The sequence below is a fragment of the Solanum dulcamara genome, chromosome 3 (genome assembly GCF_947179165.1).
Source record: "Solanum dulcamara chromosome 3, daSolDulc1.2, whole genome shotgun sequence".
Taxonomy (NCBI): Eukaryota; Viridiplantae; Streptophyta; class Magnoliopsida; order Solanales; family Solanaceae; genus Solanum; species Solanum dulcamara.
The window spans coordinates 76,155,114-76,169,358 of record NC_077239.1 but is presented as its reverse complement, the minus strand read 5'-3'; the positions used below and the strand labels follow the sequence as shown (position 1 = coordinate 76,169,358).

The 14,245-nt window shown below is 36.6% G+C and overlaps 1 protein-coding gene across 1 annotated transcript; it reads right to left on the bottom strand.

Annotated features, from left to right (window-relative positions):
• Positions 1-1,186: 1,186 nt before the first annotated feature.
• LOC129883007 (uncharacterized) lies at positions 1,187-12,994 on the bottom strand. Its single transcript, XM_055957544.1, has 3 exons — positions 11,962-12,994; positions 5,340-5,647; positions 1,187-2,915 (listed from the first exon to the last, which is right to left on the bottom strand). Exons 1-3 carry the CDS (start codon positions 12,855-12,857, stop codon positions 2,560-2,562), a joined length of 1,560 nt encoding a protein of 519 aa, XP_055813519.1. The 5' UTR covers positions 12,858-12,994; the 3' UTR covers positions 1,187-2,559.
• Between the last annotated feature and the right edge of the window lie 1,251 nt (positions 12,995-14,245).

Sequence of the window (14,245 nt, the reverse complement as noted above, 5' to 3'; positions counted from 1 at the left end):
GATAATCAAATACCATATTTAATATGAGACTGTGTGAGGAATTCAATATCCTATCTCACACAGTCACACTCTAAACTTTAGTTAAATGTTATAGAGTATGAACGTGTAGTAGAATGATATGAAATGAACAGAAGATAACAGAATGGAACAGGCATGCGCACTGACTGCTGTCCTCTCTGTCTTTTTCACTTTGTTGTTTCCGCGATTCGATGTTTGATATTTATATTGAAATTTGATTAAATTTAAATTCGTTTATTACATGAGTTTTTTTCCTAGGCCAATACTGTCAGGACAATTCTTTTTCATTTCCAAAGATACAAACTCGAGATCTTTAATAAATAATGAATGAATCTCAACTATTCCACTGCAACACACACGTTGATAGTGTCCTCTCTGTCTACTCTTACCTTTACGATAACTCAATAAATAGTAAAAGGTTGATGGAATCTTAGGTTGAAATGAGACCATAATATTTTGCTAATATTTAATTTCAATATGTGGGTATTATTATTATGAGTGCATGTGATTAGCCTTAATTAATTATGCTCTTTACCTCGACTCTTTGTTGTTATTTGATAATTCTCATGGACAATAATGATATCCACTGCTCATCTACATTTAGTTGCCTAACTTATTTGTCAAAATTCAAAAAGTATGCTTTTCTACTATTTCCTATATAATCGTATTGGTCAATCAATTTACACATATCTCAATTAATTTTACGAAGTACATGTTATCTCCCATCAACACTGATAAATAATAATAATAAAAATTCTCTAAAATTTTACCTCCATTAAAATTTAAATTTAAGACCTCGTGATTTTCAACTGTATATCTTTATACTGTTAGGAGGTTGTATTGTTCATTTCTTTGGTATTGGTATTTATAAGTTAATGGCGTTTCTTAAAAGAATGCGTCGAACTACTTATTCGCTATTTCTTGCGTGACAACATAGATGAGGAATCCTTTTTTTTTTTTTAATGAGGAATCCTTTAGCTACTCCCAATGAAAAAAGATAAAATGCAAGATCAATTTAAGTATAAAGTTTAATCAAGATAATGTATACAACTATTAATTTATGTGTTCATATTTATTTCTACACAAATGATTTGAGAAACACTATACGCAAGTTCATTTTACCATTAGAAAAATAAAAATAAACAAAATAAATAGAACTCTGCCAAAAAATACCAACAGAGAATTGATTCCTTCTTGACCACTAAAGTTTGGAGAGAGATAAGGCACTTGAGTCCTACTTTTGACTGGAATGAAAAATATTCCCCTCTCCAGACAAAATCCAAGGAGGAAAAGAAGAAAGTTTTACAACTTCAAAGTGGCATCAAATCTTAGTAACATGACATTTTACAAAAAATTCAAGCAAATACTACTTGCTTTATATATTTAATATTGGATCAACTTTTCGTGATAACCGCGGGATGAGCCAAAAAGCCAAGTTACGGTGCGCGTACTAACCCAAATCTCCCACAAAAGGTGTCTGTCGATTAAGATAGCAAGACAGTGGTCATGAAAGTCTAAATCCTATAAAGAGTGTAACAACTCACCTGCCAAATCAATTAATGGATGACACTTAAACGCACAACCACCCAGCCATCAAAGCAAGTGTCAGGCCCCAGATGAGTAGGAGGGCACGACAGTCGCTGAAAAACCTTGGGGGTGAGCCAGGGAACAACTACTATCAATGCCAATCTTAGTGGTAGCAGCAAATATATATCTTGAACGAGTGTTCATCACTAGATTTCGTAATACTTGTGTCGAATAATGTTGATGTTGTATCAATGGGCAATCGCTTGTTGATACAAGGAATTCTGTAAAAAGTAATTGGAAGAATTGCTCAGATACCTGTGGCTGAGCCTTACTAGGTTTGTGTTACAATGCCCCCAACTAATACCCCTATTGATGCTAGAGGTGATATTTAGGCTTCGGAATTTCAATTAATTGATATTACTTCGGGATGTTCCGTATAAGAGCCTCTTCAAACCATGCTTATCTTCTAATAATAACTTTTTCACATATAAAGAGGAAAAAAAGATTTTATCTAAACTTATCAGTAAAAGAAAACCACCAAAAGGCAAAGACCAAGATGCTGCTGCTGCTTAGCCTGAGGAGGAGCACCATACTTTTTGTCTAAACTGCATCAGAACTTACTACTACTGATTTCAATCTAGTGACTAGTGCTTGGGAGTTTAGCCGGCAATAATGAATTTCCAATTTTCAGGTCGATTTTTTGAACCATGAACTTATCCACACCCAAATGGTACACCCAGCCTCAAACTGAGGAAGTGGGACGGACAAGGACAAGAACCATCAGTGAGTCTTGTTGGACCTCAAAACCGCTAACCTTGCACCAGAAATGTTTCACTACAAGAGGAGAAAAAAGACATGCATGGCATTTATAACTTAGTTCTACTGTTATCCCTGAGAACCCCAGCCCACCAATTCCTATGGGCAATACAAGTAACTGAAACCACAATATCTAGTGCAGGGAAATGTAATATTCTCAACTGAAGCACATCTTAAGGCAAATCTATTGAAGTGGTTCTAACCAGATGGCTTGTAATCCAATCGGCTAGCAATGGTAATCTTCTTTCGAAAGTCGAAATCAACCTTCTCTAAGTCGTTAACAGTACCCAGGTAACCGTAGAAGACTCTCTTCTTCTCTCCAGTCCTATGATCAAACTTGCAAAGGTCAGGATTGTTCTCATCATCCTTGCCTAGAGTCAAGGGCTGCAGTCGAGCCCAACCATTTCTCCCGCGGTTATCTTTATCAAAATATTCAGCTAACCGCATGGCTTCCATCAAACCTGATTGGTCACTTGCAAACTTAACCAGGGTAACACCTAGATGACCGTCTCTGCTATACAAGGCCTTTGCCTTGCCACCATGAAATCCAATACCTGAAAGAGAAATTGGCAATTGCAGTACAGAAACGTCAAGAAATGCAGACGTAGAGGTAAAACCAAGCCTGGAGAAAGGATGACACTGGTGCCTTATAACCAGTTCCACATGCATAAATTGGTGGCAATATACTATCTACAGAAAAATAGGAAAATGAAGCATAGGAGGTGCCAAGAAAGATATAATCTTAAAAGCAACAATCATTATAGCGCAGTTCCACACACAAACACTAATGATAACAAATGTTTAACATGAAGTTCCAATCTGAAGTTATACTCTCAGCTATTCATTTCAGAAAAAGGTGAAAAAGGCAAGGACAAGAAAGAAGAGGGGCTGATAATGAACCCAAGAATGAAACCATTGACAAGGGCATTCATGTCATGAATCCTCCAACAGAAAAATCCATAGTTAGCAACACTCGATGACCAGTAGAAGTGGTATGGTGGTGATAATAATAATAGCAACAATATTAATAATAACAATAATAATGTAACTCCTAGAACACCAAAATTCTCAAGCTCACAAAGAAATGGGAACCATCAAAAAGCCAAACTGAATTCGCATTAAAGCATCTTCAGAAAACGGATTCAAACTCAAGTTAATCATTGTCTATGGAACTCAAAAAAATAGGCACTGCACCAGTTCTATGAATAAAGATTCCTCAATAGAAACAAGATGCAAACAGCTCCTCATTAAACCAACTGTACAGTGATATTCTTCATGAATTTGATGGCAAAACCATCAAGTCTCTTTAACATTACCCAAAAAAACACATCAGTAAACTAGAACGGGCGCACAAAACTACCTCTCACTGTATCCAGAACCAAGTTTAGCATGGACCAGGAAAAGATACTACCCCTGCTGAAAAGAAGGTTTATTGAACCCAAACCAGATGCATTTCAACAGTAGAGATGTATAGAAGAACTTCAGGAAGCTGAGGTCCAAGCTCTTGAAGATGAGAAAAATCAAGTTGCAATCTCATACATGATGACCATGTAGAAACAAACAATTAAAATACAATCATATCACCGAATTCCTCACAAAGAATTCCACAGGTTCTACTTCTGGGAAGATATCAATTATAGCAATCGCCAAACATCTCACTGAAAGTAGAACCATGACTGAAGTCACACTACAGATTCACTATACCAATCATTGGCAAAGATTTCAGCCTTTGGTCATTGTGATGCATGAAGAACAGATATGGTTACGCAAAAATGTATGAAGAATAGAATTAGTCTAAGAGAATGCATTTCATGCTCTGAATACAAGTTAGCAACACAAATGGCAGGCTGCGCTGGATCCCATGCAATCCACATTATTCTTTGAAAAATGCATTGGTTGCTGACTAAAGATCCAGTATAGTGACATGACTGAAGATATACATTCTTTGTCATCAAAGTGCATGAGCATATCTGCCTATAAACAACGCTTTTTGCTGCTTCTGCTACTAGTTAGCACTACAATTGGCATGCAATCCGCCAAATTCATTTTTTCTCCAAAGGTAACAGAGTTCTTATATTATGGAAATTTTAAGAAGAGCCAAGGGGCTTTTCTAAAATAAGAAGTTGACTATGATTTCATTCCAGATAGTAGCAACTATAGAATGTTTTGACAAGTAGATGATTCATCTCGTCTGAAGGGCAGCCCACGAAGGTGCTGGAGTATTTACAATGCAAAAACTCAGTGTCCCTCTGTAAATGTAAGGAACTAAGGAAACCTACGAGGGAATCTATTTCATTTACATTTGAACTTCTACCGCAAAAAGAAAAAACCTGACAAGCTTTTAGAGCGCTTTTTCATAAAATAAGTTAGCTGCAATGCCATTACAAGTACCATCTCTAATATCAATTTTCAGATGTGATTTAACACCCTAAACATGATAGGATGTTCTCTCCCTCCTCTGTGAGGCCTTTCTTGTCAATTTCTTTAACAATCATCCAATCAACAAAAACACATAAAATTTAGGTGTAAGCTCCGGTAAACTAATTGTACAAGCCACCAAGTTTGCTTTTACAGTCTACTGCAAGACGTGATTAACAGATTTAAGATTCTAAACTGCCTCAGATCCTATGATTCTTGGTCTAAGAGGTACCCCTCGCAGAACACTAACAAAGAGCACACTTGAAAGTAGACTAATAAATCGCCAGAGACCGCTAGTGTGCAAGACAGTGGTGATTAAGTGACCACTGACAATGCCGAAACACAGACCATCAGCAAAAAGGGCATTGTAAATTAATCAAATGGATCAGACAAATTAAGCAAGTAGTTCTGAAAAAGGACCATAGATATTGGGTGGAGATCTTTTAAATGTGGCAAGTAGCTATGACTGTTATACGCCTGCAAACAGATAAGCGCAGAAAGCAGGAAAATTCCCTTGATGAAACGATGGAAATGATAAGAAACAGAGATGGATGGCTTACCTTTAAGGTAACTATCCATTGCCTTGTTTCCCAAACCCTCCATGCGCCCATCATCACGTTTTCCTGTGATAGTGTTATGGATTATAACCAAAGGCGGCCACAAAATTAGATCATCTCGGTTTACAGTTGCTTCATCAACAGATAACATCTGATATGACTTTGAGTGATCAGGAGGTGTCAAATAGTTCCATCCCATCAGAACACATAATGCTTTGTGAAAGGCCAAATGTTCCACAAGTGAATCAGCACTATCCGAGTTGTAGGCGTGCATAATGAGAGAGTGCATATCAGGACAATCTTTTGAAGTCCTGTGTTGTTTTCATGTCAAAGTTACGAAGTGCTTCAGAGTTATTCCTCAAAATTCCAAGTTAAGATAAACTTAAGTGTAAGCAAAAGCAAAAGCATTGAGCAATAAAAGGGAAGTTGGGCAGTATTATTTCAAGGTGTGAAACTCAACAAGGTGCAATGACACTATTTTTGAGTTTTTGACAGGTCGCACATCACAGCTAAAACTCACCCAAACATGAGACGTAAATTGCCACCAATTAACAAATTGTCTTTACACCTACTTCGAAGGGAAAAAAATTTCTTTACAGATGGAAAAGGGAAGTCAAACAAGTCAGTCTCATTTGAATGGAACAGTGAGATTTTCTCCACGGTGCGATAGGATTAAAGAACATGCCGTACAAACTACCATCATACACATACCACCTATTGCAAACTTACTATGAACTACATTACGAACCATGAGTGTTAACTACTTTTTCTGTCCTATACCAAGATGGGGAGAAAACCACAGCTGAAGAAATTAATAGGACAATGACTATTTGATTTTTCTCCTTCACTAGTTTTCTACAAACAGCCTTTGTCATACTATATTTTTACTGTAAAAGGGTAAATATACTAATTACTAGCAGTGAGTGCTGAAGATAGTGCAATTAGCATCAGTACAAGTTGTGTAAAGTGCTCAAAGATTCAATCATGGCTTCAACATCATCAAACGAAGCCAAATTGCACTAAAAAGGAGGTGTAGAAATACATTTCTATTGGACTATCTAACAGATTCTTTTTTTGCTCTCAAAATATCTAGAGTTACTTCCCTTCCAGGTGGACCACCAAATGGAAAAAGCCAACCACAACCAAGATAATGGAGAAGTTCAGCAATTACACAACAAAAATTCATAAACAAGAAGTCCATGATTTGGTTGCACGCATTGACCTGTTGAAACTTAAAAGAGTGGCCACACTAAAAAGTGGTAAATGTACTAAAAAATGCTCCAATTATCCACACAATAACCTACCATTTTCATCTTCCTTGGAACGCAACAAGCTGGTTCAGCCAGCTTTACCCCCCCCCCCCCCAAAAAAAATGTGGTTCAGCCACATAGAGATAACACAACATTGTGAAAGTAGAAGCTACTCCTTCACCAACAAGAACTTTTTTTGTTCACAATGAGATAAAATTAGAATTCTTGACAAAGTTCAGAACAAGGTACAGAGAAAAGCTTTTCTACGGCCTAGTAATCTATGAAAGAAACCTATTCAAATAATGAAAACTCTGAAAGAGTTGTGCCTACAAAATATGAACACATTGGTGGGATTCTACGAAGGTTGACTGCCTTCAAGTTATTTAGTTGATACTTGCATCACACCCATTATAAAGAAAACAAATGACTAAATTTCCATATGTTAAATAGTCAAATCATGATTGTCAATCCACATACATCTAAAACATGAGAAAGAAAAACTTCAGTCAAACGCAGTTGTATTATTGCATAAAGGACCACTAGTCAAGCATTTAAGCAGGTAAGGTGCTAGAATCTTTGCTTCATGTTCTACCTTCGGGAACCAAAAAGGCAACTCAACTCATCACAAACTAATGTGATCAACCATCTAATTCATGGATAGAATAAAGCTCTTCAGAAAAAAAATCTGTAAGAGTTTCATGGTGATCGTCACACAGGACAAGCAGGGAAGAGTTATAGCTCAGGTAACCAATCAATGACGGAGTAGCTTAAAAAAAAAAGGGCAGCCCGGTGCACTAAAGCTCCCGCTATGCGCGGGGTCCGGGGAAGGGCCTGACCACAAGGGTCTATTGTACGCAGCCTTGCCTTGCATTTCTGCCAGAGGCTGTTTCCAAGGCTTCAATGACGGAGTAGCTTCCGAGGCTTAAAATGCCTCACCACAAAGAAGAAAGAATCAACACAATAAGGCTCCGTATAGCTAAAAGCTAATCTCGAGAAACTAATGAATTACATTACACATGCAGCAACTAAGCTATAACTGTCTATCAAATATGAAAGGCTCTCCCTCCCTTCTCTCTCTCCCGAAACGTGTATATGGATCATGCCTCCCTTGCTTCGTATATCTGTGACTATACCACTAGTATTGTACTTTTTAAAGCAATCATAGGTCTAAGTAAAATACGTAAACTGGGACAATGATAGAAGATGAAAACAATAAACAAATGAGGCCTCAACAGATACTCGTAACTAATAGGGTGGGTCTCTTACAATGCTTTATTTTACTTACATTTCTAGAACAAATTTTGAATGTTGAGAAAATATTATTGTTGTTACTTCTATTATTGTTAACCTCTGTCAATTCAGAATTAAAATAAGAAACTCAAACAACCCTTTCCTGTACACTCAACATCCTTTCACGATCTCTGAGCTATGTCACCTGAACCACCAACTACTCCCCACCTCTACTCATTATATTAGTCTTCTTTTGGGTTATTTTTCCACTAAACAACTATTATTCTTGTGCATTAGAACAGATTCCAACCTCGACCAATGCACTTGGATCCTATGAACTAAACATGAGATATAGAGACTACTTGTTACAATATGTGTAGTATAACACCCCTATAAACCCTATATTGTGTTTGCTCCCTGATACAATCCTATATTCTCCACTAAAACCTACAAAATTCTAAGTTAACTTAGTCCTACATTTGATCGATTTATTCCAACACTTAATTTACATACCGAGCATAGATCATTTTGAAGAAATCAGTATTAGAGGTGCAAATAGAACAAGGAAAAATCTTACACGAAATATAAAGTATATAATCTACTCACAGCAAATCAGTAAAGCAAAAAGACTATCAGAACAAGGAAATAAATATGTGAGTCGCTATTGAATTTGAAGAGGGATTAAGAATGAGAACTCAGAATAAGCAACGAGAGCAAGAAATAGCTTAGACGACAACTAGAAATCATTTCCGAACGGCTAAGATCAATCTAGGAAAATGTACCTCCTAATTAGACAACAAACAATTTGATTTTTTTTTGTTGATAAAGTTTACATTTTATAGACAGCAATACACCAAAGGTGTATTTCAGTAGTGATGTAACATCAGGAGTATACAGTAAGCAAAGTCAAAAGAACTATCATCTATACCCCTCCTAAACTATATAAAAAGTGAGTAATAGCCTCCGCCTCTTTTGGGAGGACATGTTACACCAAAAATAAAGGGTTATAAGGCAGTTCAACTTCAAACTCTGGAAAGGGAATTTGAATTTTTTTAAGAGAGCATGAATGAAGAGTTGGGTCCATGTTCATCTCATAGAAAGATAAGACAAGTTAGGTTTGGCAAGACTTAAGTTGCGCGGACTCTTCACTTTCGATGCCGCACCCATGTCGGATTCTCCAAAAATACACTACTTTTGGAGAATCCGACATGCACCCATTACCATTGTTGAAGAGTCCGAGCAACATAGGAAAAGACAACATACCTAGTGAAATCCCACAAACAGGGTCTGGGGAGAGTACAGTGTATGCAGTCCTTACCCCTACCTCGTGGAGATAGAGATTCAAATAGAGATTCAAAGAAATCGGAACGTGTATTCCCACAGTCAAAAAGAGAAGTAAAGTACAGTGAGTGAATAGACAATGCCAGAGCATACTGCTGACATGCTGAGTTGTTGGACCAGGAGAGGAGAAAGCAAAAGCCAAAAGAAGCGGTGGAGAATGATTCCAGCTTGCATATGGTGGTCAATATGGAAGGAAAGAAATGAAAGATGCTATGAGAACAAATCAAACTCCATACAGAAAGTTAAAGAAAATTGTATTGCATATTTGTATTTTTGGTGTACAGGATTGTATAGAGGAGGTAGAGCATCTAGTGGATATTCTAGGATCCTTGTCATTAGTCTTTCTGTGTACTAATTTTGGGAGGTCACCTGCATATCCTTAATGCTGAGGAATACTGTATTACCAATGTTTTAAAAAAAATGGAAGCAAAAAAAGAGGCAAAGTGGAACACGTGAATAGAATAGAAGTGGAAAATAAATTATGATAGCCAGACAGAGAAAGTACAGTGGTATTACGTCACAATACTAGGTGGGTAATTGATTGGTTTGACTATTTGTTAAGAATTTTCGGGGGATTTCAGAGCATACCCGGCTACTCCCACTAGCACAAGTACAAGGTAACTTTGTCCGTGAAGTCTTGGGAAAAAATAGAAAGAAATCACCTGACATTTGGTTGCCTGTGTTGGGATTTGAACTCTGGTCCCCAACTGTTTTCATCCCACCTCAAGAAATCAGGTGTTTTCTTCTTATGAAATAAGAAGTTGTATTAGAAAGACATCAAGGAGATGCATGAAAGGTTACAGAACGAAGGTGTTTTTACTGCATAATGCACTCTACGCTTGATTTAAATAGGTAGCACCCTCCCCGGACCCCATACACTCCATCCTCTCTCAATAAATATTCTCACACAGCCAAAATGGGGAAAAAACTTTAAAAGAAACAACAAAAAAAGTAAGCAACGTAGGCAACAAGTTGCCTGGGTTATTTAGACAAATTTTATTAGCTAAAGTAAAAAGGTACGTGAAGTCACATGTTATAGGGGATTCAAAAAAAGTCATATCTCTCATACTATTGGCATTTGATGTTGAACCTATTAGTGTACACATTTAAGAATACCTTCAAGTTAGAAGGAAAAAATAACTCCTTTAATAGAGGCCACAAACAAAAGAAAAGTTTTCACCCTATTGCGGAACTATCTCATGGTTCTAGACAAGTCCAATTAAGTTAGTAGGAAACTTTGTGCCTTCCAATTCTCACATTCAAACAAGAAGAAGCATGAATTGCATAGTCAATAATGCAAGAAATGCACCCAACCAAAAGTATTTGCAAACTAGAGAATAAGCAAATGACAAAATTGTACCTCAATTGAAACGAACTAGGGAGGAGTCCTAGAAATCATATAACAAACGGCCAAATCTTTTCCTACCTTTTACTCTTTTTATTTTCATCTCTTGAGATCCAATAAAATAATAAAAAGATTTCATTTCTCCCTTGTATTGATTTGCATCCTAAGCACGTGCTTCTCTATATTGCATTGCTTCGTACATCAGAAGGAATAGGCCCTAACTCCGCTTCACCGGCATGGAGCAATCACTTTTTAGTAACATAGGTCGCTATGGGGCAAACTTACCATGGAACTAGATACACTATCATTAGCTTGAGAATTAGATAGGATTAGTAATAAAGGTAGCTTAGCTAGCAAACAATATGGCTTCAAGAATGCTATCTCAAAAACAAGAGACAATGACTCACAATGATACCTTCACAAATAAATCATGGACCAACAACAACATCTCAATCCAATACTAATTGGGAAACAACATTTAGTATATACTAGAGGTAAAACAAATGACCTTCTAAAACATAACATACCACCACATATCTATTTTTAGTGATATTGCAATAACGCCTTCAAGGAGATGAAGATTGACGCGCGCGCGTGAGAGAGAGAGAGAGAGAGAGAGAGAGAGAGCATGTGTGAGAGAGAGGGATCTAGCACATTTTCCAACATTCAAAGGAAACGACAAAACTAAATTCAAAAGCCTATCAAAAGAATCTAAAATTAAAGCAGACCAGAAAACAAGCCATCCAATCTTTGCCCCAAGAAAAATTTTGACCAGAACTCAAAGTGCCGCAGGTAACGAGTTAACCAACAAAGATTGATTTACAATGCAAAGCAGAGTCGTTCTTATTCTAAATTGAAGCTTCCTAGTTATTTGTTGACAAGTCAAGACACAAGCTCAACCATGGCAGCACCTTAAATCAGCATCTCTAACAACTAAAGTTAGTTATATCACTGCTCTATAAGAATCAAACACTTTCTCCAATTAACTTGGAGCTAGATAGTTCTTTATCTAGCTGCCAAAGGCCCTTAATCCCTACCTACAATACCTTCTACTACAATAGTCCAAATTTAACAGAGATTAATCGGAAAACCAAAACCTGAAATACACACTACTGACATCCGCAGCTCTATATTGAATAAAAAGTTTTAATTCAAGAGCTTAGAGGACTAAACAAATAACCAATTAGCTTGGGCATCTAGGGAAAAGCACTTGATGAGTAGATTTAAGACAGATGCAGGTGTGGCCCCAAAAGCATAGAATAACTTTTCTTTAGTAGATGCTTTTATATGTGCATGAAAAGTGGCATCTACTGAAGAAAAGCTGAACTGAAGGTCAATTTACTACCTATCCAAAGACAGTCCTATCTCAAAACTGAACCAACAAAAACAAGCATTCAATCTACACATCAACAATCTAGAAACACTAGAAATGCAATATAACCCTAGTATATTCCCACACCTGTTACAAGCAAGACACTGCAAACGCCCCTGCTTTCCATCAGCCAAATAACTCCTTTTGAGACTAGCATTATCATAAATTAACTTCACCATAAGCAAAAATGACTTCTTCAATGCACTTTGATCCACCTCATTGTGCTTAGTCCTACTCGCACTCCCTTCAAAACCTCCACTTCTCATATATTTTGCAGGCCTATTCATTTCTTCTCCTCCTCTACCCATATACAAACTACTCGACCCGGGTGGAGCCGCCCCTGCATTTCCGTGTTCCAACACCTGTTGCCTTAACCTCTCAAGCCCATCTTTTCCCTCGTCACCAAACTTCCTCTTTATTGAATTATCACCAACACGTCCCCCCTCTAGCCCTATGGGATTCCAATGATCCGGATTCCTATTCCTCATAAACCCATCATCCAGAAACTGCCTCTCAAATCCTAACCCCGGCGGCCCACGAAACTCCGGCCGGGGAAAAGCTGGAAAATCTTGATAATCATGGGGTAATGCGAAGTAAGAGCGTACAGAACCATCAGCAAGAACTATGGTTCTACGTTCAAGCATGTGAAACCCGTATAAAGGGGGTGGAGGTGGGTCACGGAAAGGGAAAGGGGGTAAGCCAAAGTGAGCATTCGGGTCGGGTTTTGGTGATGGATTGTTAATGGGTTTCGGATTTGGAGTCGTAGGGTGATTGGGGTTTGTGGGTTTTGGAGAGGGCTTCGATTTGGGATCGCCCGATCCGGAGGCGGAGGCGACGGCGACGGCGGTGGAGGCGGTGGTTTTGGAATCGGAAGAAGGTTTTTTTCCGGTGGTGGATTCCCATCGGGATTTACGGTGTGAAGCGGAGGCGGAAGAAGGATCTGGCTTATTGGAGGAGGGTTTTGGAGGGTTACCTCCTGCCATCCTCTTGGGGTAATAATTTGATGTGGAAACCTAGTATTGGGAAGAGTTGAGAGGGATCATCACAGTTATAAGTAGCAGGAGAAAACAAGATTCAAGGTGCAGGGAAAGAAGGTACAGATGCTTTTTAGGGTCTTCATTTATTGAAATCAAGTTTATTTTTAAAGTTAAAATTTTGATTGAACATGTAATTTGAAAATCTTAATTTTTTTTCATAAGTATAAAAATTATTAAGACTTTTCCATTTTTCTTGAAAATGATACAGTTAAATTTATATATATGGTTTAAAGACATATAAATTGAATTGATCAGATAGTGAGATTATGATAAGGTAACTTATAAAATTAGATAATTATTATGTAATTGGATGTTGCCTTTTCCGCTTCTACGTTTTTCCTTTTTTTTCTATTATGTAATTGTATCAATTTGTTGCTTTCTTCATTTGCCCACTGCAAATGTAAATATATATACAAAAAATTTATCTGCTTTTTTTTATTTTTTCTTACTCTCTATTTTTATTTTGTTAAGTTAATTTATTTTATAACAATAATGAACTAGAACCGTGTAAATTAAGACAAAAAGTAGTTTTATCTTGAGCTCCGAAGAATTTGATCGGTGATGTTACTACAAACGGTGACTTAAAAGGCCTTTTAAATGTTTCAACTTAGCAATTTTATGTATTTAAAACTTACAGTATAATGCTTGCGAAAGAATGAAATTTAGATGTCTTCTACTAAGAAATCAAAACTGTATTTATAGCTAACTATCAAAAAAACAAGATCCATAAACATACCTTTATAAAGTTTATTATTTATTTATTATTATTGTTGAGTAATTACTGGCAATGATCTCAAAATCTTGGTGTAATAATTGATTGTTCAAACAGCTCCAATTCGATTTGTGTCTTGCATTCGACGTTGCTAGGAGTGTTTATCGGTCGATTCGATTCGATTTTAAGTATTATCGATTTGATTTATCGATTTTCAATTTTTAAATACGTTAAATCGATAACGAAATAATAAGATATTTATTATCAGTATTTGGTTTATCGGTTTAACCAATAAGAAAAACTTTTAAAATAAATATACGAATCTTGGAGCTGCTGTCATAGCAACTTGCAAACCCTTGCGGTGAACCTAAAATGGCAAAGCCTAAAGGATAAATACTAAAATACTAAATACTAAATAGTATATTATATAGTAATTAACTGATTATAAATTTATATTAATAATTTTTGTTTGATATTTGTGTATGAGTAAAAAAAATTAAAAATTAAATTAGTACATTATTATATTCTTAATGAATTATCGATTTACCTAATATAATAAATTAATACCGAATCGATAATCTAATAATTATTTTTTATAAAACCATTAAATAGCTATTAACCA

Bases quoted from the DNA above. Each gene is read 5' to 3' on its own strand.
- LOC129883007 (XM_055957544.1), bottom strand. From the start codon at position 12,857: ATGGCAGGAGGTAACCCTCCAAAACCCTCCTCCAATAAGCCAGATCCT. The intron at 5,648-11,961 runs GTGTGGGAATAT...AAAACAACACAG, and splicing joins CAGTGTCTTGCTTGTAACAG to GACTTCAAAAGATTGTCCTG. The intron at 2,916-5,339 runs GTAAGCCATCCA...TTTCTCTTTCAG, and splicing joins AATGGATAGTTACCTTAAAG to GTATTGGATTTCATGGTGGC.